Source organism: Pan paniscus, chromosome 9 (genome assembly GCF_029289425.2).
Source record: "Pan paniscus chromosome 9, NHGRI_mPanPan1-v2.0_pri, whole genome shotgun sequence".
NCBI lineage: Eukaryota > Metazoa > Chordata > Mammalia > Primates > Hominidae > Pan > Pan paniscus.
This window is the reverse complement of record NC_073258.2, coordinates 33,138,806-33,166,164: the sequence shown is the minus strand read 5'-3', so window position 1 is coordinate 33,166,164 and position 27,359 is coordinate 33,138,806. Positions and strand designations below refer to the sequence as shown.

At 37.6% G+C, this 27,359-nt stretch overlaps 1 protein-coding gene across 2 annotated transcripts in view; it reads left to right on the top strand.

The window, feature by feature from the left end:
• The window catches only part of DCDC1 (doublecortin domain containing 1), a 497,588-nt gene that overhangs the window by 413,947 nt on the left and 56,282 nt on the right, over positions 1-27,359 (top strand). The window contains exons 22-26 of one of the 2 annotated variants that reach the window (XM_055094254.2): positions 13,799-13,980; positions 17,221-17,313; positions 21,392-21,491; positions 24,180-24,315; positions 25,885-26,044. In XM_055094254.2, the coding sequence (XP_054950229.2) occupies positions 13,799-13,980; positions 17,221-17,313; positions 21,392-21,491; positions 24,180-24,315; positions 25,885-26,044 (671 nt within the window). Of the gene's footprint in view, positions 1-1,361; positions 3,800-13,798; positions 13,981-17,220; positions 17,314-21,391; positions 21,492-24,179; positions 24,316-25,884; positions 26,045-27,359 lie in introns of those variants that run through there. The other variant, XM_055094255.2, reaches the window with a different exon arrangement.

Genomic DNA, 27,359 nt, shown 5'->3' with positions numbered 1-27,359 from the left:
AAAGTGCAATGGCACCTTCTTGGCTCGTTGCAACCTCTGCCTCCTGGGTTCAAGCAATTCTCCTGCCTCTGCCTCCTAAGTAGCTGGGATTACAGGCATGTGCCACCATGCCTGGCTAATTTTGTATTTTTAGTAGAGATAGGGTTTCACCATGTTGGTCAGATTGGTCTTGAACTCCTGACCTCAAGTGATCCACCCACCTCAGCTTCCCAAAGTGCTAGGATTGCAGGCATGAGCCACTGCACCTGGCCAATATTGTGCATATATATATATATACACACACACACACATATATATATATATATTTAACTTGGCATAAAAGTACAAGTAATTCAGTTAATTAATTGATTTAAGTGATTAATGGTAATTATATTAGAAAACCTAAGTGAACAAAGTTCCTTTTAGTATTTACTTTAAAAATGACATTTTTGGCCGGGCGCAATGGCTCACACCTATAATCCCAGCACTTTGGGAGGCTGAGGCGGGCAGATCATGAGGTCAGGAGTTGGAGACCAGCCTGACCAACATAGTGAAACCCCGTCTCTACTAAAAATACAAAAATTTGCTGGGCATGGTGGCAGATGCCTGTAGTCCCAGCTACTCAGGAGGCTCAGGCAGGAGAATTGCTTGAACCCAGGAGGCAAAGGTTGCAGTGAGCTGAGATTGTGCCACTGCACTCCAACCTGGGAGACAGAATGAGACTCCGTCTCAAAAAACAAAAAAAAAACAACAACAAAAAAAAGACATTTTTGTTGACGGTCTGTGATTTGACAATTACATGATCTTAGGCATGAATACAAACTACTTCAAAGTTCTCTAGGCTATTCAAACAGAACAGTAGCTTTTGTGTGGAGTAGATAAGTTACTGCACCCCAACAAAAATCTGTCCCTTACTTGTAAACCAAAAGGAAAGAACTAAGGCACTACAGTAGCTAAAGATAGACAAGTTGACTATGTATTTCAAAATGACTCAGTCTAAGGGTCCTCCTACTTATTGAAATGTCTGAGGAAGAGAAGAGAATACTTACCAAGCAGGGAAACTCAAATTTAAAATTAAGTACAGTGTATTTCACTTAAAGTCTGAATCCACCTTATTTGAAGGAACCGTATTTTCTTCCAGTCCTATTTTCAAGCAATTGATTTTTTTTTAGCAGAACAAACTCTATTTCAGTGAACAGTTAAATGCAATTCATATTTTGGTTGGAAAGCTTTCCATATAAATAAACTGTGATTAGGAAATGTGACAGTCATATTGTGGCATTCAGAATACTTTGGGTACTATAAGCATAAATAATAATTTTATACCAGATTTAAGTTTCTAACTTTCCTATTTATCTAACCATTATGTATTACATATTTAGGCAATGCAGAAAGAGCAAGGAAGGAGATAGACATGGTTCCTAAGTTCATGAAGCTTACAGATTAAGAAGTATAAGCTATGAGTCAACAAGGAAGAAACCAGAAAAGGAAGGAGACAGAGTTGATGAATAAAGGAGAAGGAAGGGAGAGAGAAGAAACTCACAGAAAAAGTTTGGTGTTCCAGAAATCAAGGCTATGCATTGAGCCAGTTTATTTAGTCATATAGTCACTATGAAGAAAGATCAGCTGGGCTGATTGTCCAAATGGGCCTGAAAATTAAGTAAAAATACTAAATCTAGGAAAACCATCTAACAAACACCACCCTGAGTGAGACTCCAATTCTCCTGTTAGTTCCTTTACAAGAAACTTTCAAAATAGAATGATGACTAAGGAAGTATGAACAATATAGAAATATGGAATTATCTTGGTAATGTCTCAGACTGCATTAATACTAAAAACTATGTACCTCTCAGTGGTGACAGCTGCTTTGAGAACTGATTTCATGCTGTCCTCACTTTTAAATACTATTCATACTAAAAGGCAATTGATAATATTTTTATGAACAAATAGCATTTAATATATCTAGGGATATCAGTATTTTTTAAATATGGTAAAGCCTTATTGAAAACCAACATTAATAAATTCTTTTGGTTTCTTTTGTGACTAAGTTCACTGGAAAAAAATTAGAGGAACTCAAGTTATTTTCTCACTCTATGGGGGAAAAGTTGTGAATTGAAAAATTGTGCTTCTAAACACTTAAAGGTAAGGAGCAATGGATTTTCATATTCAAGGAAGGAATTGTAGTAAAAAGTAAGATTAAAAAGATGTACGATTTTGGAATGAGCTGTTGGATAGTTATTTTAAAATATCTAAATTAAAATATATCCATTTGGACGGGCCATGCCAGACAGAACAAAGCTAAAAGTTTATTACTCTATTGAGAGATGATAATAAGTAGCTACCAGAATAAAGAGGGGGGGAAAGGAGACGTGGGAAGGCTCAGGAGAGAACATTGAAGAATATATTATATTGTTAATAGCAAATAGATAAAAGAGGACTAATATAGCTATGAAATTTAGATTGCTGGTTAAGAGCTGGACTCCCAAAACGAACACATGCTCTCTCTGTTATGAGAGAGAGATGAAAAAAAAAAGAAGAATGATCAATTTAAGGGAGCACCACAGCTCATCTAGGGTCTCCCAACTGTGGAGCTGTGACATAGAGCAGTGTGAACACAGAGAAAACCAATAAAGACATGAATGGGAACATAAGAATTCCAACTGAGAAAATGGAGGGAGAAGAACCAGCACTCCAGTCAGTTTAATTACATATCTGTACTTTTTGTTGTCCTTCATTATCCCAACGCCATATTTCTCTGTGTCTATGAAGGACAGAATGAAAGTGCCTGAAACACCAGAACGAGAATTAAAGCAGCTTAAAGGAAGAAGCGACAGTAGTAGTTAACATTTGTAAAGTTTTGAAACCCAAGTTAACGTTTTAATCTCATTTAATTGGGTTTCTGTGATGTCTCACATTAAAAAGAGAAGACTCTTGGGCTTCCTTCATCTAACTGGAAAGTAAAAGAAGCCATCCAAAGACAGCAGTGCTTCAGTAGTGCCAAAGCCAATGTCTGCAGATGCTACCATTTGCCATGGGACAAGTTGGAAGTGAGAAAATGTAGAAATAGCTAGGAGCTAAGACAGCACACTTCAGATATGTTCATCAGAAATATAGCATACTTGGGATATTGAAAAGAACAGTTACACACCCTGAATCTATGAATCGACATGTATCACAGACAAAGCATGAAGGAGAATCTTATTTCTTTTGCCTTTCCCTGCCATGGTTCAGAAAGAAAGAGATATATTAGCTATTTTACACCAAGACTTCAATGCAACAGTAATTTTCTAATGAGATTCCCTCACCATCTCTCTCACCTACCCAACCCTTGCTTCATGATCTTTTATGACTGAAACTAGTATAAAAGTTGATTTTCTCCATCAACTAAATTGTTCAATATCTCTGCTATAGAGTAGTCACAGACAAATCCCAAACATACTTATTGAAGTTATGTGACTCCATCCCACTACTTCCCTTTATACAACAGGCCAATTTCAAATAAAAATATACAATGAAGTTGTCATAACCTTTGATAATTTATTCTCAGTAACCATAATAAGAAAAAACAGCCCCATGTTGCTCCATTCATAGATGGCAGACACTTATCTAAATAAACACTTGATCATCTACCCTCTGCAATATTATTTCTGTACTGGTGAAAGGTTCTCAGTGAGGTTTAGGAATAAAATGAAGCTTCTTTAGTTCAAATTTTTCTTATTTAGAATTGTGTTAAGTCACCCTTATTGTTTGTCACTGTTGTTAACATGTTTACCAAGCAAAATATTCTAGTAAAAATATAAAGGAAAAAACATTTAAACTGAAATCATTCTGCTCATCTGATTTTTAAACACTTATTTATACTGCTTTTCTCCTAATTAAATGCAATTAATTGTATTTATGCACTCATCTCACAAATTTGTGCATCATGATTAGATGCTTTTTCAGTAATCTTCACAGTTTTCAGATTTTGTTTATAATTTATTTAAAACACTTTCTACAACATAATTGGAAGATTCAAAAACTTTTCAGGGAATGTAAGTTAATATAATAATGTATGTTGTCCTAGCTTTTAAAAATTTGGGAATATTACTAGTAAATTTCAAAAATTTTTTAAATTTAAAAAATTACTAGCTTTGGAAATTTTAGATTGACTAGGGAAGGCTTCATTGAGGTGATATTTGAGTAAAGACCTGAAGAACAAGCAGATCTCTAGGAAAATAGCATGCCAGGAAATGTAAACAACTGAGATGATGTGTTTAAGGGACATTGAGGTAAAATATGACAGAAGCAGTGTGAGTGAGGGAGAGGGCAGCAGGGGAGAAGGTCAGAGAGAAAATAGGAGGTACTGGTCATGCAGGGCCTTCCATGTCATTATAAGGCCTTTGGCTCTTAGTCTGAGATAGAAAGCCATGGGAGGGTCTGGAGCAAAGGAGTGATATGCTCTGACTTAAGGATAAATAGGATCATTATGACAATAGAGTAAAATGGGCTGAGGTAGAAACAGGAATAAGCAGTTGGAAGGCTTTTGCAGTCTCTAACTGAGAAGAAATAATTTCTTGGACCAGGATGGTAGGAATGGAGGTGATGAAAAGTAGTTGCGTCCTTGATATAGGGTCCTTGATATAGTCTAATAATGCAAGCACATTTAACTGATGGATTAAGTTAAAAATAAATAGCTAAAATAATTTTATAAGACCATATATTAGAAATTTACAAGGATGTTTTAACTTGTGAGATGAAGAAGAAAGCATAATGAAAATTTTAAAAAGGAAACATTTAGAATCAAAGCAAAAGGTGTTAGAATCAGCTAAAGCATACTTGAAGGAAATTTATAGCCTTAAATGCTTATATTAAAATGGAAAAGAGGCTAAAAATTAATGAGATAAGCATCTGTTCTGCCAATGGTGACAGAATGAAGTCAAAGAATTAGAAGGAAAGAAACAGTAAATTGTAAGAGCAGAAACTGATGCTCTTACATCAGAAATAGATGATTCATATAAACCAGAGTCTTACATCAGCTCTTACATCAGAAATAGATGATTCATATAAACCAGAGTCATCAAAGTCAAATTTAGGTTCTTTGAAAATATTAATAAAATTGATATAATTGGCAAAACTGATTAAGATAAAAAATAATAATATTAAAAATGTTACCAAAACTCCAGGGGTTCAGTCTAGGTCCTGCTGCTTGTCACACAGCCAATCACTGAGACAACCAATATTGCCAGGCAAGAAGGCTTTAATCTCATTTAATTGGGCTGCAGCCAAGGAGATAGGAGATCAGTTTCAGATCTATTTCCCTGGCCCATTAAAATTAGGGGTTTATATAGCAGGAAAGAAACACAACCGTGTATGGAAAAACAGGAACTTGGGAGAGGTAAAGAAGAGGGGTTGGTCAACAGGAAGCAGGTGGTTAGTTAGGCAATCATAACAACTGGGGGTCTGGCATCTCATTGTCCAGATACAGTGATCTGGTATGTTTTAGTTCCTTGATGCTATCTGGGAGGCCTGATGATTGGCTTCCTGAGAAAGGAACTCAGATAAGACAAATGTAACTTTCTCAAGTTTCAAGACTGGAAGGGTCAATTTCTATGTTTATTCAAGAGAAACGATTAACATAAGTTCTATGGGATAATTGGGCCAGTTTCAAGAATAAAAGATATGAATATAGACACTGAGAATCAGAAGATTGCAAAAGAATATTACAAGTAACTTTGCGCTAATAAATATAGTAGCTTAAATAAATAAAATGGCCAAATTTCTGGACAAAAGTAACGTAACAAAATGGACCCAAGAAGAGACAGCCTAAATAGTCCAAAAACCATAGAAAAAATAGAATCAGTAGTCAAAATTTCCACACAGAAATAATTTCATGATCTAATAGTTTTACTGACAAATTCTACTAAACATAGGAAACAAATATTTCAGAATATAAGAAAAGAAGTGTGAAAAAACCTTTTAAACGGTCCATTTTCAAGACATGATAAATCAAGTACTGACAGCCAGCCTGCAAATGTAACAAACTGCTCAGCTCATGTACCTAGAAGGTCACAATAAGCAAACAAAATGTAGAGGTGGGGTCAGCTCATTAAAGAGAAGAAAGTTTCATTATTGGGAAATTGAAACTTAAGAGAGGAAAGGGACGGTTTATAACCTTACAAGGGGAATAATGAAACTTAGGCAACATTCGGGAAGATTTTAACCCCATAGTTCTCAACCAATGAGGAACTGGGAGAGGGACTTGTGTGGTGAGGGATAAATTACCTGTTGTGACTGCCCTGGATGTGCCTGCTCACCAGACGCCTGATCTTGCAAGACCGTTATTAAAAACTCTCACTTTTGCTGTTCTTCGTGCCTCTCAGTCCATTCTTTGGGTTTGGACGGGTGAGTGTGTTTCTCGCAACCTGGTGGTCCATCCAGGATCTCTGTGCCTGCATAGAGTGGGACTCCAGCCAAGAGGGGAGAGGCGTCTCAACCAATTTAGGTGGCCCGCTCTGTCTGGGTGTCCCAGCTCCCCACTGAAGCCATAGATAAACCTGAGACTGTTATTCAGGAGACAGTGGAGGTAACAGGGAGAAAAGCAAGCCCTGCGGCAACCAGGCAACCTCGTGCATGAGCCAAGATAGGAAAATTGGACTATAAGTACTGCCTTGGTAGTTGGGCATTTTCAAAGGTCGAGTATGTGTGTCTGAGATGTATCCTAGATACAAAGCAAGTGTGGAGTCGCAGTCTGTGGTTCCATTATCCCGCGAGGGAAACAGCTGGAGACAGACAAAGCAGTTGACTCACAGGGTGTAAAAGAAACCTCCAATAAAGGGGATTGAGTACACAGGAAAACTCAGACATGAGGACCAGCTGAAAATGGGAAGCAAAAATTCTAGGCCTAGGGAACAAAGGAAGGAGGGAGCCAACGTGGCCCCCTCCAACATTCCCACAGATAATTCACTGGGAAGGATGTTACAGGCTTGGGGAAATAACCCCCAAACCATGGATAAGGAAAAACAAAAAATTGATAAAGTATTGCTGTTTTATCTGGCCCAAAGACCCCGTTAGTATGCCTTCGGTCTTTTGGCCTAAGATTGGCTCAGATGAGGATTGGGTGTGCCAAGCTTTAATTCTCTATGTGAATAATAAAACCCCATCCTCACAAGAAGAGATGGGTTATGCTCTCTGCTGGATCAAGTAATTAGCCCCCATGTTCCCCCTCAAAGAAGAAAGGAAAAAAGGGATAAAGTAAGAAAGGAAATCAGAAAGAGAAAGGGGAGGAAACAGCAAATGTAGAGGGCCAGAGAGGGAGAGAAGGAGTTAAGCTGCTGACCCTGAAGGCAGGGGAGAGCCAGCTGCACAGCTGTGTGTGAGAGCTGGCTGCTAAAAACTTGATAAAAGCTGCTGCTGAATCTTTGTCGTCTCAGCAGAGCTGTCCGTCTTTGCAGACAGACAGGAGGGAGCCAGGGCACAGCACGGCTTGGCTCGTGCCCAGAGAGAGAAAGAGGAAGAAACTGAGTGTTAGGGAGAAAGGAAACAGGAGATGATAGAGAGAGAGAGAGATAGAAGAAGAGAAATGAACGAGAGAGAAACTGGAAAAGACAGAGATCAAAGAGAGACACAGAAGGTGAGACTGGGGAGAAAAATAATGTAAAAGGAAGGAAGAGTACAAGAGGAAGTGAGAGGATGTGGAGAGGTTGGCAGGGCTCGGGGAAGGTTCTGGAGGTTCAAGCAACAAGGAGGTGCAGGGAAAGGGTGCAATGAGGCCACTGAGGAGGGACAGAGCCCGGAAACTGGTGGATGCAAGTGAGAAAGGGATGTGGAGGAGAGTTTAGGATCAGGCTGCTTGAGGAGTAGTGGGTTGCCTACAGCAAAGTAGCTGTTTGTCAGCAGGCGGTAGAAAGGATTCAGGTTATGGAAGGGTAAATGGATGAGATAACCATTAAAGGTTTTGTTGTTGTTTTCCTGAGAGGCTGTAAGTCCACTGGGGGCAGCTGTCAGTAAGGCTGCAGAAGGGTTGGGGAGCTACATAAGGAAGATAAAATAGAAACTGCAGAAGACTGATGGATGGAATGAAAAACCAATTGAGGAATTACTGAGGGAAGCTCAGAAGGTCTTTGTAAGGAGAGGGGAAGAGAAGCAGAAACAAAAAGTGAAAATCATGGTTTCCACTGTGGAATAGGTAGTCAGAAAAAGGTTAGATCAAGATCTCCCTCGAAGGAGACGAGGGAATGATAGATTTCGACACAGGGAAAGAAGGGAAAGGCAGCGAAAAGCTCCTAAGACTATGAGTGGATGTTACAAGTGTGGAAAGCCTGGGCATTTTTAGAGAGAATGTCCTGAATGGAAGAAAAGGTGATCCCCCTCATGACCGTTGATGAGGACTGGGGGAGTCAGGGGTTCCTTTTGAGTAGGTCCCACCAGGAACCCTTGATAAATTTGAAGGTGGGACCTGAGGAGAAAAAGTGACATTTTGGGTTAATACTGGGGTGGCTCGCTCCTCCCTAATTCACCAACCAAGGGATACAGAACTCTCTAAGGGAAAATTAGCAGTATCAGGGGTAAGAGGGGAGGGATTTGAGGTTCTGATATTCAAGAAAATGTTAAATGGAACCACAACAAATTGAGGGGTCACTCTTACATGTTTCTGAAGCAGGAACTGACCTCCTGGGTAAAAACGTAGTTGTGAGGTTGGGTTTAGGATTAGGAATAGAGGAAGGACAAATAAAGGTAATGATGAGCCTCCTAATAGAGGAGAAGGAAAGAAAAATTAATCCCCTTGTGTGGGTTGGGGAAGGCAACAGGGGAGGGTTAAAAATCACACCCTTACAGATTGAACTAAAACAACCATGAGAAGTAGTTTGCAGGAGCAATATCCCATTGCTATTGAAGGGAGAAAAGACCTCCAACCAGTAATGGAGGGATTAATTAAAAATTGACTATTAGAACCTACATATCACCATAAAATATTCCTTTGTGTCGCTTATCTGGGAGGGAGAGTTTCTGTGTCTGTTCCCAGACATCTTCCAGCTGCAGGCATCTTCCCCCAGTCTGCTTTTAGCTTCCCTTAGTGTGCCTAAAGGGAAAGGAATGTGCTTATTAAGGCCCAGTGTTTCTACTGGAGCCCACTGTATGAATGTGAAGTTTGGTGATAACCCAGGAGTCTTCCCCTCTCCCTTTCTGTGCTTAAGCTGTTTATCTGTGATTTACAACCTCAACTTTCAGGCTGCCCTTTGTTAGAAGAGAGTGATTTCTTTGAACTGCATGAGCTTAGGAAGGAAGGTACCTCAAGGGTGTTAAGGGAAATTATGGAAGGTTTACAAATTAGAAGGGATTATCACACCCCTTGGCATCCCCCTTCCTCTGGAAAGGTAGAAAGAATAAATCAAACTCTCAAAAAGCATATCACCAAACTAATCATAGAAACTAAAATGCTTTGAACCAAATGTCTCCCATTAGCACTCATTAGGATTAGGACAGCCCCAAGAAAAGACTTGGGATTGTCCCTCTGTGAGTTATTATATGGACTCGCATATTTGGACAGGGCTACAGATCTTCCTACTATGGAAACCAAGGACCAATTTTTAAGAAATTATATACTGGCCATATCCTCCACCCTGTCATCCCTCAGGTTAAAAGGACTTCTGACTCAAACTCTGCCTCTTAAATTCGTGGTTCACCACTTCCAGCCTGGTGACTTGGTGCTGATTAAGACTTGGAAAGAAGACAAGCTCCACCTAAACTGGGAAGGTCCCTATTAAGTGTTCCTAACCACTGAGACCACTGTGCAAACAGCTGAATGTGGTGGACTCACTATACTCCAGTCAAGGGACTGGTAAAAGAGACCCCAGAAGGGAGGGAAAAAGACCAGTGCATGGGTCACCTGAGGAACCCTTAAAGTTAACTCTGAGAAAAATGTAAAAAGAAAACATGAGGCCAGGCACAGTGGCTTATGCCTGTAATCCCAGCACTTTGGGAGGCCGAGGCGGGCGGATCACGAGGTCAGGAGTTTGAGACCAGCCTGACCAACATGGTGAAACCCCATCTCTACTAAAAATACAAAACTTAGCTGGGCGTGGTGGCACTCACCTGTAATCCCAGCTACTCAGGAGGCTGAGGCAGGAGAATCGCTTGAACCTGGGAGGCAAAGTTGCAGTGAGCTGAGATCGCACCATTGCACTCCAGCCTGGCGACAGGGTGGGACTCCATCTCAAAAAAACCCAAACAAACAAACGAACAAAAAACATGGGCTAGTTCCATTTCTGGAAGTTAATATGGCTGGGATGGGCTGCTATACAAAGAAGAGAAGGTCAAAATGGAAACTGGCAGGGGCCTACTCCCTACCCAATCAGGTTGGTAATTAATGTAACGAAGACGGTAGCATCCCAGACTATAAGATTTGATGCCTGCCAGGTTTTACCTTGTGGGAATTTAGAAAATCAGAGATGGCTCTCACAGGCAGATAAATATCTTTGCCCTGAACCAGATACAAGGTACAGTAAGTAGAGTGTTACCCTGCCCCAGCTGGGATGGCGTATGATGGACTACCCAATTTCAGGGTTGGACGGTAACATAGGGTAAGTAACTCTGAATTGGAGACCTTTGAAGAATAAACTACATGTGTCCAAGGGGCCAAGGTCTCCCTGCTAAATAACTGCCAGAATTTAGAATGCAATCCTATACTTATCACCATTGACAATCCAGCTGTTCTAGACCAAAAACCAAAAGTAGCATCTCAGGTATATGGGTTAGGGGCTGTCAACACAGGGAAAGACCCCCTAGGGTGATTTGTTCCCAAACTAATCAAGAACTCAACCTCCCATTTGACTGGGACTACTCCAAACCCAGGCTCTAATAAACACTTTACCAAACAATGACCCTAAAAGGGTAAAAGCAATTGAGGTAAAGGATTTAAGGCAAACCTTAGAAATTGAGACAGGGTACAGGGATGTGAATGCCTGGATCAAATGGGTCAACTTTTTGGTACAAGCCCTCAACAAGAGTAACTGCTACATGTGTTGCTGCAGGATGACCCCAGGCACAGGTGGTTCTGTTTCCCCTAGGATGGAATATTGATCCTAAAGGAATGCATTGCATGTTGGCTCTATGCCAGGATAAGGATGCTTGGGGAAATGAGACCTATAAGACTCTGTGATTGCTCTTTCCCACGTTGCAGAGGTCGGATCCCAGAGCAATCCCTTCATTCTCTGTAGGGAATATGAACCACTCCTCTTGCCTCTCTAGGCAGGGGGCAGAATTCAGTAAGCCTGTGGGAGAACTCCCAACTTGAACCTACATCCTAAACGTCACTGGTTAGTCAAGCAATGGCAATTATTCAGCTCTCCATATACCCCAAGCTGGTGATATTGTGGGTAAAGGAACCTCCATAACCTGTTACCATCCAATTGGACCGGAACTTGGGCTTTAGTCTCATTGGCCATTCCATTCACCCTGGCATTCCACAAGATACCTGAAAATACACATGGCCACCGAAACCAGAGAGATTTGACAAATTCTTTTGATCCCAATACATATGTTGACTTGATAGGAGTCCCTGGGGGTCGCCTAATAAATTTAAGGCCCAAAACCAAATACCTGCTGGGTTTGAGTCAGCACTCTTCTGGTGGTCAACTATTAAGATTGTGAATTGGATTAACTACATCTATTGTAATCAACAGAGATTCATCAGTTTTACTTGGAATGCACTCAAAGGGATGGTTAGCCAGTTTGATGCCACCAGCTGAGTGGCCTGGGAAACAGGCTTGCGTTAAGACATGATACTAGCAGAAAAAGGAGACATACGTGTTATGCTGGGTGGAAAATGTTGTACTTTCATTCCTAACAATACTGCCCCAGATGGCACCATCACAAAAACTTTATAAGGGCTGACAACTCTAGCCAGTGAACTGGCAGAGAATGCTGGAATTGATGACCCATTTACATGTTGGGTAGAAGGTTGGTTTGGAAAATGGAAAGGCATGGTACCTTCAATCCTTAAATCTCTTATAATTGTGGCAGGAGTCTTAACAGCAGTGGGATGTTGTGCCTCTACGTCCATTCTTTGGGTTTGGATGGGTGAGTGTGTTTCTCACAAGAAGCAATACTTTCCAATTCATTTCATGAGGCTAGCAGAAGGTTCATACCAAACCTTGAGGAAGGTAACAAATGAAAATTACATGTTAATTTCATTTATGAATGTACATGCAAAAATCTTAAAGAAAATATTAGCACATTTAATTCAACAATTTATAACAAGTGTCATACATCATGAGCAATTTTGATTTATCCAGGAAGGCAATATTAGTTTAAATTTTTAAAAATTAATGTAATTAACACATAAGTGATGAGAGTTGAGTCATACAGGCAAATCTCAGTAAATGAAGGAAAAAGAGCTTTATATGATTTAACACAAATTCAAGAAAAAATATTAACAAAATATAAATTTCTTAACCTAATATAGAGCACTTATATCCCAAATAGACTTTTAAAAAAACTAACCAAACTTATTCTTAAATGTATATGAATTAACAAAGGGCCAACAAGAGCCAATTCCTAAAAAAAGAAAAAAAAGGTGAGCATATTTTCCCTACCAGTTATCAAGACTTACCACATAAAAATAGATTATAATCAAAGCAGTACATTACTATGAAGGGAAAGACAAACTGACAAACTGAAGAGAAACAAAAGCAGATCTACACTTACATGCAGTAGTGATATTTTACAGGATGGTCATTGCAGATTAACAGGAGATGCTGCCAGAGCAATGGTTTTTGAAAGTAGGGAAAAAAAAAAGAGAAAGAAAGAACAAACTTGGACCTTGCCCAGCATCATCACTGATCATCCCTTCCTGCATTTACTCTTCTTTCACACACAAGTGTCTATCTCTGTGAACAGCAATACCATCCACCCAGTTACCCAAACTGTGAACCTGGAAACCCCCTTGCCTCCTTTTATTGCCCCAGCATCATATTCTATTAATCCTCAAGTCTGATAAACCTACTCTATCCCTCTTTTTACCCATCCTTTACTGCATTAACTCCTACGAAGGCTTCAGGACTCAGTTCTATGACATTTCTGAGTTAGGTTCTCCTCCCTGTGTGGTCCCATCACACCTGTAACCTGTCGTCATACTTACACTATTGTAATTGCCAGTCTATATTTAGCTAAGTTTCTGAAGACCTGCTATAAATTATTCGAGGAAGAGTATCTTGTGTGGTTCATAGTTTTATTTTTGGTGCATAATATCATGCCTAGAATATATGGTAAACATTCAAAAATATTTGAAGAATACGTGAATTAATCAATAAATGATTTTATGGATAAATTGATACAAACTGAATTAAAAAGTAACTGAATTCTACAACTGAAACGTGAAATGTGTTTATGTTCATTATTTTATTTTATTTTTGCAATATTCTCCAAATATATTCCTTTTTTGCCAATTAGATCTAGTTTAAGGTGGCATTATTTCAGGCTATTTTAAAACCACTTTTGTCTCATTCCTTCTTCACACTGATTAAAGATATTTAACATGTAAGCAAAAGTATTCCAAGTTCATTCGGTTCTATTTTTCGAGAATGATGTTTCTCTGAGAGGGAATAAATCATTCATCTTGCAGCATAACACAGGTTGTTACAGAAATTTTAAAAATAATTATCTTTCCTCTTCAAATAAAACATTAATTAGAATTGTCTGGAGCATCTTAGGTACCCCAATACATTTTTGCTGAATGAATGAGAGATTAAAGGTATAAACTGTGTTTAATATTTTTAAAAATCTAGACATGACCCTTCTTCTGTATTTATTATTTTGTTTTTGTCATTTCTTTCTGAAGGAGTTTGATTGGCCAATACAAGGACTGCTTGTTCCGAGCAGTCCTCCCATGAAGAAACCCATCTGTAAGACAGCAGAGCCATATGCCCCTGTGCGACTCAGAGTTTTGCAGAATGGAGAGAAGAATAAAAATAGATCCGTTACTATCCTTGGTCCAGATATCTCACCTGGACGGAAAACGCAGTAAGAACAACTTGTTCATACTTATTAAATACACTTTCTAGTTTGTACAGATTTTTGTGTTCTTAATTATGGATGTTTTTCTGTGGGAATTCTGTATTTATTTAGCAAAACGGCTCCCATATTCATATTTGAAGATGAAAATAGAGACTACGACTCATTTAGTTTCTTCATCAGGAATTTGATTTGAACTCTGCTAATTTAGAAGATAATGGATTAGAAATGAGTAGCTCTGATTTTTTAAAAGTTCTATTTTTAAAAATTCTGTGATCAACGTATATTTGAATTAGCATTTTTGTTTGAGTTTTATAAATGTGTCTTGAAATAATTGAACTCAACATCCTTCTTAAACATAATTTTGTAACTCCTTATATAAGTTAAATTATACACAATTATGTTTAAATCTTTAGAATATTTAATGAACAAATACAGCTGTCAAAAGTATAACTTTATATAATTTATAGTCTTCCTTGGAATAACATTTTAAAAGTTTATCACCCTAGAAAAACATTTATTGACACTTTAGCTTACCTTATTATTGGGATAAAATTTTCCCAATAGCCAATATTTTCTCCAACATTGGAGAAAAATCGCCTGCTGTCTTTTCATTTCGTTTTATGACAAAAGGCATCATAGATCATTGAAGAGCTCTGATGTAAAGAATGAGTTAAACACATTGTTTCTCATATTATTAGCAGCCATATTACCTCTTGACCTTTCTTTTGAGATGTTTAGAATATTTGAGGCTGCTATAATAGTTTAATATTACTTTCTTCACATTGATTAAATATACTTCATACATCGCTGAACAATGAGTAACATTCAGATTGGCTGACCACTGAACTGCCTGTAAAGATGATAAAGTAAAAAATTAATCTTCAAAGTAAAGTCAAGCCTGAAATTGAATTCTTTGACGCATACATTTCATAATTAGCTCATTCTGCTAGATGTAAAATGTGAGGGTAATGTCCTTAAAGTAGTGTATGACTCTTCAAAAGTAACACCCAAAGTTAACACAAAATTTCTGTTTCTTCCTACATTCATTATTTTTCTTGTTTTCTATCTTTAATTGTGGTTCAAAGTTACATACAGATATTATCTTATCACATCAATGTTTTAAAATGCATGGTTCAGTCAGGTAATCCGAACAAATTTTAAGAGATTGAAATGGTAAATTTGGACAACTGTTCTAGCAGAGAATATGTGAAATGCTGTGCTGCCCATATGCTATGTTCATGGAACAGTATGTCCCAGTTCATCACGTATTCAGGTATTAGAGTTACTTGTTCACCATATGAATTAATTACTCCCAAATAATTAAAATACACTGGCATACACTTAACACTAAAACTCTGCTACATATAGTTTAATTTCTCTGCTGATTCAGAAAGTGTTCTATAATATCATCAATAGAATTCCCCCACCCCTAGAGCTGGATGTAAGTACTGGTTCACAGAAGGTTTAAATGGAAGGTCTTGGGTTACATTGCAGGGTGGCTGGTTGTCCAGCTTCAGAGAGCTCCGTTAACATGGTTATCTGTATGAATGGCATCCTAGAGTTGTGCCAGGCAGAAGCCCTGCTGTGCCTTGGTGTATTTAATAAATACAAGTTACACATCTTCCAGAAGAAATAACTTCTAGTGACATATATTACTTGCATTAACCTGAAATTTATTTATAAGAAGGAGTGTTGGGCTGTTTAGTGTCTCTACAAGCAAAATCATGCTGGAAGTATGAAATATAGATATACTTTAACCAAATCTTGCCCTAGTAACATGCTGTCCTTTAGCTATTTAATAATTTACTGGAGGTAGTTTTGAGGAGTTTTTGTTGTTGTTATTGGTTCTTTCATCTACAAAGCCTAAGGAAAATCAAATCGTATTTGTTCATTACTTAGTCGGTTGTTACTCTAGTGAGTGACAAGATCTTGTCAATTAGTCTTAATAGTGACTGTCGAGTTTATATAAGTTAAGACCTTCATAATTTTTCTTGTGTCACAGGCAAATTTTGTCTCTCAGAAATGTAAGTTAAACAAGAAAAATTTTATAAGTTACATTTAAGGAATTTTAAGAGGAAAGGCCCCAGATGAGGCTTTGAAGTAAATTTTATATTTTAGATGATTTCAATATATATATTACTTATTAGTAAGTTATGATCTCTGAACTCACTTGAGCTCCTTAGTAGAGCTTGTAAGTCCTTTTATGACCTATCCCTGCATATTTCTCTAGCTCTATTTCCTATCAGCACTCCCCCAATTCCCACTCTCAAACCACCCACCACCACTTTCCAACACTTCCTATGTGCTTAAATAATAAAAGTCTTTTGAAAATGAGTTTAGATTTCCTTTCCAGATGTTGACCCTGAATGAGACACTCTCTCCTCTCAAGTTAGTTATGGCTACTGTGTATTCCACTACTCCAGCCCTGGGCCTTCCACCAGTTCAGCACCTATCATTCAGTTTCATGATTATCTGCTTATGTTCCATCCATGAGATAGAGAACAGGGATGCTTCATTCATAGCAGATGTACAATCTGCTATGTTATGATCATAGATCATTGTGTTCTGATGAATCAAGTATTAAGGTACTAGGGAGTCACTTTGTTAGCCACATGATTAAGGGCCTACATAGGCCTTAAATTAGTGACTACTGAACGAATGAATGGTTAGCTATATTTGATCACCATTTGTAATGAAAGAACAATTAATTATAAAGTATTTGATAACTATTTCATTTAATAAAATATAGATTCTAAAAAAGGCACAAAATAGTTTCCTATTTTGAGCAGATGTATATTCAAATTAAGCATCTTTTTCTATGATCATCATTATTTGTTTTTCAGTCTAAGAATTTTAAATTTGGGGTTAATAATAAGACAATATATGAATAAAAATTACAGGTAAAATGAATGCAATCTCTGAATTTTCTTCAAAGTTGAAAAATTTATATTTCATAGTGTTCAGCATTATTACAAGAGAAATAAAATAGTGAAAATGTATTGTTTTACAAAATTACTCATAGTATAAATATTTATGTAATAACATGTCATGTTATGTAATATTTAAAATGAAGTTAAATATTTCATTGTGATAGTTTTTGAAACTGTATATTTTAAAGAAAGAGATTACTTTAGGGCAAATCATGATAAATTAAGACCTTATAATTTTTCACATATTAAAGTATGTCAAGAGATAATTGACAATGTATTCTGAGATATCAGTCGAATCTCGGATCATTTGTTTCAGAAGTGTTCACACTGAAAAGAAAGAGAAAATCTGTGTCACTAAATATTCTGAAACAGAAATGGACCAGGTAGAATTTCACCAATTTTTGGAAAGGTAAATACTTAATATCCTAAATGCAAATGCTTTTTCCATTTAAATACCTGAATGATTATTTATAACAGATAACATACTATATATATGGTATATATGATGTATAGTGCATACTATATATATACTCAAATACATACTATATATAGTATATATACACATACTATATACTTATATATATACTTAAATACATACTATATATATAGTATATATATAGTACATACTATGTAAGTATATATATACTTAATATATATAGTGTGTAATATTTGGTTTATATTTGCTTGCATTAAGGGTGGGGTAGTGAAATTTTATGTTTTACCTATTATAAACCAATTTAAATATATATAAAAATTGGTTTATAATAGGTTAAATATTATATATACACATATGTATATCTATTACATATATACACATATGTACATCTATTACATATATACACATATGTAATAGATGTACATATGTGTATATATTACATATGTATTACATATGTATTTTACATATGTATGTTACATATTACATGTACTACATATGTATATTACATATGTATTACACATGTAATACATAATACAATTACATATGTACATAATACAAATTACATATGTACATAATACAAATTATGTACATAATACAATTACATATGTACATAATACAAATTACATATGTATTACATAATACATGCATTACATGTGTATATTACATATGTATTACATAATACATGTATTACATTTGTATATTACATATGTATATATTACATATATATACATGTGTATATATTAATACATTACATATATACCTACCTAAGAAAACTGGTTGTTAATATAATGATTCTGGAGTTTTTAATCTGTGGAATATATAAACTATGTGAGCCTATGATACCAATGGTAATTAATACAATGTTTTTCCCCAAAATGTCAAGGTCTATCAAATTCCCCTAGCTTTCTGAATGGCCAACTCTGTAAATATAAATTAATCTCATTTAAAAAACATATTTCACAATTTACAGCAACTTTCTTTGGTTTATATTTGCTTGAATTAAGAGTGGCGTAGTTAAATTTTTATATTTTACCTATTATAAACCAGTTTTTAAAACATGAATGTCTTAGTCTGTTTTGTGTTACTATAAAGAAATACCTGAGGCTGGTTAATTTAGAAAGTAAAAAGGTTTATGTGGTTCATGATTCTGATGGCTGGAAAGTTCAAGATTGGGCATCTGCATCTGGTGAGGGCTTCAGGCAGCTTCCACTCATGGCAGAAGGTGAAGAGGAGCTGGCAAATGCAGAGACTACATAGAGGAGGAGAAGAAGTAAGAGAGAGGGGGAAGGTGCCAGCATCTTTCTAACAATCAGCTCTGAAATAACTAATAGAATGAGAATTCACTCATTTCCAAGGGGGGACATTAATCTATTTATGAGGGATCTTCTATCATGACTCAAACACCTCTCATTAGGCCTCATCTCCATCATTGGAGATCAGATTTCAATATGAGGTTTGCAGAGGACAAACATCTAAACCATAGCACTAACGGATATTATGTTTATGAAATATGTTGTAATTTTTTTTAATCAGTATTTTTCTACCAAATCAAGAATTAGATCACTGCTGAAAGGTTGGAGCACTTGGTATGAACTTTTTTGCAAAGTATGCCTTGTCAAATATGAGGGAATAGTTTTATTGAGTTTAAGGGAAATTATGCTATCTTTGGTTATTTAATAATTCACTCTAGACAATTTTGAGGTTCTCTTTGTTGTTGTTGATTTTTCCATCTACAAAACTGAGGTATGATCTAATAGTATAATAAGTTCCATTTTAGAATAATAGATACAGAACTTTTGTTGTTGGTGGTACCTTCTACTTTCTGCAAAGTTGCTGGCAACATAGAATATTGGAAAGACCACTGGATTAGGAGGAAAAGGAATTTATTTTAACCCCAGCATTGCCACTAACTAGCTGGAAGTCTTCAGCAAAGCCTTGTCCTTCTCCAAGGCTTGTTTTCCTCAACTGTTAACAGTCATCTGTTGTATTTATATTATGTAACATCAACCGGTGTAGGATGTTCTGCTGGAGGTTTTTGGTGTTTTTCTTTCTTTTTCTTTTCTTTCTTTCTTTTTTTCTTTTTTTTAGAACAAGGCATTGCTTGCTCTCAAGGAACTCCCAACTAACTTTTGGGGAAGAAAATTTGCTTAGTGAAACAATCAGAAAGCCACATGCAGCAGTATTTAACCATACAGAATTGAAAATGATCAAGGGATCATTATATGATGATATATTTCCTGGTTTATATATAACCAGGAAAGAGAGAGAACATTGTAAGGGGCAGCTCTCAGAGAAGGCCACTGGGAGAAGAAAGAAAATGAGACAAAAATCCAAAGCAAGAAGATAAAGAAAAGGAGAAAGCACGTGACCATAGCTTCTCAAAGGTTTTGTTACGGTTTGGAAAGAACTGAAAGAGTGTAGAACAGCTCCTGGGGTGGGGTGTCCTGGCAAGTGATTAGCTTAAGAGCTCCACTGCTGTGGAGCTGTAGCTGACTGCGGATCTGGGAGGCATAGCTCCTTTCTTTAAAAATAGGGATCTTGCTATGTTGCCCAGGCTGATCTTGAACTCCTGGCCTCAAGTGGTCCTCCTATCTTGACCTCCCCAAGTGCTGGGATTACAGGTATGGACCACCATACCCAGCCTGTTTTATTTACTTCTAAGCTAACCTTAGAGAAATGGAGGGCCTGATTATCTGTTTAATTGCTTTATCCCATTGAGGATATAAAATTTAGAAACATTCTTTATAAAGCTATGTCTTGCTGATGAGCATAAATTCAACTTTATGTAATTTTGTGTTAGAATGTAAACAGTATATTCTAACACAAAATATATTTAGCAAGAATCTTCTACTTCTTCCACAGGCGGGATATCCTCACAGTATTGTTTAGAAAATGCTCCATCAGTCTCCTGTAGCTCTACTTTTTCGTCACAATTCCATCTATTTACATCTGTCCTAAAGCTTGCTGTCTAGGCTCCAGCCTCTCCCACCTCCAGCCCATTTTCCACCTTTCTGACAGTTAACTTTCGGAAAAGCAGGCCTGATAACACCACATATCTGCTCTAATGCCTTCAATGGCTTTCTGCTGCTTATGGGCTAGAAGGCAGGTTCCTCAGTCTAGGATCCTAAGTACTTTCAGTTGGTTTCTATTTTCTTTTTCAGTTTCATCTGGTCCATACCCTCCTCATGTCCATACACTCAGCTCCAGTCTAGCGCTTTTTGATGAAATCCTGTTTATCCTTTAAAACCCAACCCAAATGCCACTCCCTTAGATAAGCCTTCTCTGGAAACATTGTTTTCCCCTCTGTTCTCACAGCACGCTGGCCAGGTGCCTATGGCAGCACCTACGACTTCATATTACACTTCAATTGCTCACCTTTCTCTACCCTGACCAGATTCAGAGCTCCTCAGGGAACTACAAAACTGTCATTCATCTCAATATCCACAGGGCTTGTCCAGTGCTTGTTTGGGAGGGCAGGGGGTTGTGGGAGTGGGAAATCAGTGTTCAGTGTTTAACCAGGCTAAAAACGTCTGTTTCAAAGGTAGTTGAAACAGACTACCCTCTGGTGGAGGGAGCTGAGGAACTTGGTGACAAATTAGACTTTGACAACCTTGGAGAAAGAACAAGACTACATCAGAAAAAGCCAAGGAAAAATTTGTTTAGGTAGGAGAAAGAATGCAGGCACAGAAATAGAAAAGTGTGGGGCATACCAAGGAACTAAAAGTCAATAGCAGTGTGTCTAGCTATTTATTGGTCACGTCGGGGACTGTGCTAAGAGCCCTTTTCAAAATCAACCTTTAATCTTCACAGAAACCCTGGAAGGTAAGAAATCTAGCCTTAGACAGGTTAAATAATTTGCCCAAGTGCCACAATTTGGAGAGGAAAATGAGACTCAAATGGGTCTGATGGGCCCCAGAGTCCAGCTTATGACTAACAGTCCTGCAGACAGAGTTGTCATTATGGATTCAGGCCCCAGATTTCTTTTATTTTCCTCTCTTTGCTGCTGGAAGCTTTCTGTATGCAAGGTCAATTTTTATGTCTTTTCTTACAGGTGCACTGAGATTTTAAATTTACCTTCTGCAGCTCGGAGATTGTACAATGAAAAGGGGAAGGAAATATTTGCCTTAAAAGACCTGCAAAGAGATGAACTGGTAAAGACATGGATTTGAAACTGGCAATATTAATTTATTAATACCCCATCCGAGAAAGAATCCCCTTAAATATAAGTCTTCAAATGCTTACCATTTTAATTCTTATTTTCTCTCAGAATTATCCTAACTGAGCAAACATCAGAAAGTAATACTAACAGCTAACATTATTCAGAGCTTCCTATATGTCTGGCATGGTTTTCAGAGTGGTATATAAATTAAACTTTTTTTTTTTTTTTGAGATGGAGTTTCACTCTGATACCCAGGTTGGAGTGCAGTGGCGCAGTCTTGGCTCACTGCAACCTCTGCCTCCCATGTTCAAGCAATTCTTCCACCTCAGCCTCCAGAGTAGCTGGGATTATAGGCATGTGCCACTATGCCTAGCTGATTTTTTGTGTTTTTGGTAGAGATGGATTTCAACATGTTGCTCAGGCTGGTCTCACACTCCTGAGCTCAGGTGATCCACCTGCCTCAGCCTCCCAAAGTGGTGGGATTACAGGTGTGGGCCACCGCGCCCGGCCGAATTAATCTACTTAATGTTCATCATGATCCTAGACTCTAGAAATTAAGGAAGAAACTGGAGAAGGCCAAATTGTTAATCCTTTGTAATTTCTATCTCCTGCTCTGAAGGAGGTAAATTCTCTACTCTTTTTGAGACCTTCAAAATTTAGTTGTTTAATGGTTTTTTACTAAATGGTAATTTCACTTTTTCAGGACAAAATTATGTCTACTTTTTTCATACACTCTATTTGGTGACTGGAGAAGGCTGAAAAGTGGAAGGACTTTAGCAGCCCAGCCTTCCCCCTCATTTATAGAATTTGAGGCATTGGTTTGAAAAATTAAAAAAAAGATACCTTCCTTGATTGATGCCTACAATTCTTTGAACAGAGAACAAAGCTTGTACCATTTCGTCAGACCTCAACTCAGGCCCTGAACCTAAATACTGGAGAGAGTCTTAAACAGAAGTATCAATGGCCAACATCAGAGGCAGAATCGCAGGGTGGAGAGTCTGTTGTTCTCAGAGACTGCTAGATCTCATTTTGAATCCTAATGCCATCTCTCCAAGTGTTTTGTTTGTTTGCTTTTAGTGTTTTTGTTTGTTCTGCTGTGCTATTCACTGTGGGTTTTTTAGAGAATGAATTTAAGGTAGATTACATTAAATCATACAATACAAAAAGTTAATTTAATGGTAAGTATAGATGAGGCCACCATGGCAAAGCAGGTATGAGTGGAAGGAGGATAAGATGGAGCCAGGAGTGATTGTATATTTGCTAGAAATTAATCTGTCACTGCTCTGAAGAGTAACATGAAGATGGAAACATAAACAGTTAGTTACATGATTAAATATGTCCAAAAGAGAAAAAGAAATCCGTTGTTCAAAATAAGAAATTTTTGCCTGGGTGCGGTGGCTCATACCTGTAATCCCAGCACTTTGGGAGGCCGAGGCGGGTGGATCACCTGAGCTTAAGAGTTCAAGACTACCCTGAGCAACATGGCGAAACGCTGCCTCTACTAGAATACAAAAAATTAGCTGGGCATGGTGGCAGGTGCCTGTAATCCCAGCTACTCAGGAGGCTGAGGCACGAGAATCACGAGCCCTGGAGGCAGAGGTTGCAGTGAGCCGAAAGCATGCCACTGCACTCCAGCTTGGGCTACAGAGTGAGACTCCATCTCAAATAATAATAATAATAATAATAATAATAATTATTATTATTATTTAAAGTTTCCCCTGGGTCTTCATACACAAAATGTCGAATGTTTGTAATAATGACTTTGCAATGATCAGAAAAGGCAGCACTGAGGTTCTCTTTCTTCTTACTGAGCCTTTCTCAATATATCACTTTCTTTTCTCATCTTTAAAGAAATATTTATCCATTTAAGGACATTTAAGAAATACATATACACAAAAACAAAAAGGAGAAGAGGAAAAGTATTATCCATAATCTTGTCACCTGGCAATAGCCACATTGGCATTTTTGTGTTTGTACTACAAATTCATTTATACCAGGGGTCATTAAATGTTTTCTGTAAAGAATGAGATAGTAGATATTGTAGGTTTTGTGGGCCATATGGTGCCTGCTGTACATCAGCTCTGCTCCTGATGCATGAAAGCAGCCATAGACAATGTGTAAATGAATGGGAATAGCTGTGTTCTAATAAAACTCTACTCACAAAAACAGGCAGGGGACCAGATTTGGGTTTTAGGGATAGTTCGCCAATCTCTAATTTTGCCAATCTGTAATTTACTCCTTCCTTCCTTCTTTCCTACCTTCCTCCGTCTCTCCCTCCCTCCCTCCCTTGCTCCCTTCTTTCCTCCCTTCTTTCCCACCTCCTTCCCTCCCTCGCTCCCTTCCTCTTTTCTTCCTTCCTTCCTTCTTCTTCTTAAACAATTATTTTTTAAACTTTAATTTTTAAATAATTATAGATTCACAGGATGTTGCAAAAATAATATGGTAATATACAAAGATAGTATTTTCACTTAATACAAAACTCTTGAAATTCATCAAAGTTGTTGCCTTTATCAGCAGTTTGATTTTTTTGAAAGTACTGAGTGGTACACAGTTTTCTTTAATCATTCACCTATTATATTAATAGGACATTTTGATTTTTTTAATTGTTTCCAGTTTAGATTATTACAGATAATGCTGCTGTGACAATTATATACAGGATAAGAGATGCTTTGTTTGATAGGTGTATGTTTCATGTGGAGAACTCTGGATCAATCCTGACCTGTCCATTGCTCAGCAAAAGAAACAAATATTCCTGAGGAACCTAGAATCAGACATTGCCAAAATTCAAATCTTCTGCAGCACACATAAAATAGAAGGTAAGCATTGGAATTATTTACCTTAATATATTCAGCCAAAATGAAATGCTTGATGATATTGCTTTTTAAAAAGTCAAAGTTTGTTTAAACAAGTAATATTTCACCACTGCATCTTGCTGTTTAACTCTTTAAACTAAATTATATGTTTGACAGGGTTGAGTATTTTAGTTCACACTACAGTTTGAATGTGCAAAGAGAACATCATCTTTTTATTTTGTCGTTAACAGATCTGACCTTCTTTGTGAGCCTTATGCATTCTCTAATCATGTTTACATTTTGTTCCATCCATTAATTTAATTAGTCCCTTTAGGGAGAGCTTTCAGATTTCTCTGTCTCCAGAATCTCACGTTAAGTTCCACTCTAAGATAGAAAAAAAGCACTTGGGTTGCAGATCTTCTTGCTTCCTGGGCTCTACTGTCTGAAGTCGATGACTGGAGTGACTTATGGTTCCTTCTGTTGGTTCAGACGATACTCTGGGTGGGTGTGCTTCCTCCCTGATTCAGCCTTCTCTCTGCTTCCTGTGGCCCTCTGGAGCCTGACTATGACTGAGTGGTCATCTCGTCACCTCTGCAGTCCTTGCTACAGAGCCACCTCACCCCTGCTTGGCATCCACTTTTGGAAAGCTCCCCAGAAAGATTCTCAGCAACTCCTGGGTCTTAGCTGCACCTCCCAGAAACCAGATCCCAGTTCACGTGGCTGGCTGTGCCTCAGATTGGAGTAGCAAGGGTAGCTCAAAAGGGGACAATGGGCAGTGTCCTCACTGTTTCCCCAGTTTAACTAAGATACCCAAAGTGAAGCCTGTAGAGAGAATCAAGACATGCTGTGCTAGTTTTCTGGCTTTCTCTGTCTTGTGCCCCAGATCCCCTCTGGCCCAGGAGTGACGGTTTTTCTCCAGGTCAATCCTGAAGTTAAACTCTTGATACAGTAAGTGGGAGCTACAGGCTTTTGGAGAAACCATAGATCATGACTGTGTCATCCTGACTTCCACGTTCGATGGCAGTATGCTGTTTGAATGTCAAAAACTATCTTTGGACTTTTGCTTTTCTTTTATAAAAGTTCTAATTTCCTCATGATCTTCCTCCTTCCATTAAGTTTTCTCCAGGAACCAGGACAAAAGTCCATATAGAGAAAAGAAAAAGAGAAAAAAAATTAGTATAATTTAAAACATTGCCCTATTATATATATTGAACACCGTGTAGTAAAACTTTGCATGTGTCATTCAAGGCTTTCTCTGGGACTGGGACTGGGACTTCCACTGATGAGTTTTGGATCCCAGAGAATGATCTAGAAACATATATCTAAATAATGTAGCCCATTTGAATAATTACGATATATGATAATTAACTGATCTTTGGAAAGACCTATTTTTAGTATTTTTGACTAAGAATATCTTGACAGTAAAGAATCTATAAAAATTAAAATTAAATTCAACCGAGTTTAATAAGTAACCTATGAATAGACCAAATAGATGGAATTCTTTTGCATTTGTATTTTAGTGTGTGTTTTTAAATTCCTGATGCTCTGCAATTGTAACTAATATGTCTTTGCAATTTGTGAATTTCTGCTCAGCTCTTGTTTTAGAAGTCCAAAGTGACATTGTATCTGGAAGCAAGCTTGCTGTGCATAAACCTGTAGCAATTTTTGGAGAAGAGAAGCAAGTTACAGAACCAGAAGAAAAGCAAATGCAAGAAGATCCTCTAACAACGGAAAATGCTTCCAGTGAAATTCTGTAAGTAATCAGTGTAGCCTGAAAAGCTACCTGGCTGCTTTTTGAACTCAGCTCATTAGCCCAATAACAGCACAGAGCCCATGCAGGGAGCTCATGCCAAGTTTGTGAAACTAATGGCAGCTGAAGAGCTAGTATTTAATTAGTTTTCCGGCAAAATGATACAACCACAGCTTCGATGTCCAACCATCACAATGATCTATTTTCAGTAATATTGTTACAATGTTATTATTTTTAAGAGGCTAGAATTTTAGGATAGTAGGCATTTATTTGAGGAATTCATCAAATTTTGTTTCCATAATCATTGACTTCAGGATAAATTAAACTTCTTCCCTAAGTTCAAGTTAGACACATGTTAATATACAGTTATCATTCTGGATCATTGAAATAGCTTTCTGATTTCTCTCTATTGCCGTAATATCTTCCTTCCAATTCCCCTCTAAGTTAAACTGTAGACAATTAACTTTCTAATGCACAATCCTTTTCACATAGTTTTTTAAGGGCTACCTATTGCAGACAGAAAAACCTATTCATCTGGAATCCCAAGGCCTTCTGACTCTGGTTCATGCCTGTCATTGACCCTCATTTGCATTCCCATGCCCGCTGTCTCTTTCTGCCACATGAATTCCAACCTCCAGCTCAGCAACGACAAGCTGTCGCCTGCATATTGCACATTCTGTTTATGTTCTGTTGCAGACCTCTGAGCCACATATGAATTTCTCTCCACTGTAGTGCCTTTACTTGCCCCGTACTTATCTGTAGAATGATACTTTAGCATTGAAGTCAATTACAGCAATGACTGTACGTGGCAATGTGCTTGTCAGTCCCTCTCCCCCTTGCCTACCCCTCCCTCTACCAGCCTGGGAACGTTGAGGGCAAAGACTCTGTCACATGGGTTCTAATTATCATTTACTGAATAAATGAATGAAAGATTGAATGTGTTTCCAAATTATAAAACCAAAAATACCTGGCCAATTACCTCTGCAATAATTGTGAAAATAATTTATATATCATTGTTATTAATTGTTTCTATCCTCAATTATAAGAATATGAACTTTTATTTTAGGAACCAAACTTCCTCATTTGGATGGGTGATTCAGTTGGTCCTATGACTGACACTAACAAAGGCACCAGAAGGCATTTTTCAGAGAGAATGATTGGTCCTAGATGGCATCTTTCTCAACAGTCAGGGAATTGACCACGAACTTTCACATCCCCTTCTAAAGAATGTGTCATCTAGCCTCTTAGTCTGCACTTGGAAAAAAATAAACAGAAAGTAAGAAAAAAGAAAGAAACATTTTTGAGAGCAAAGATCGTC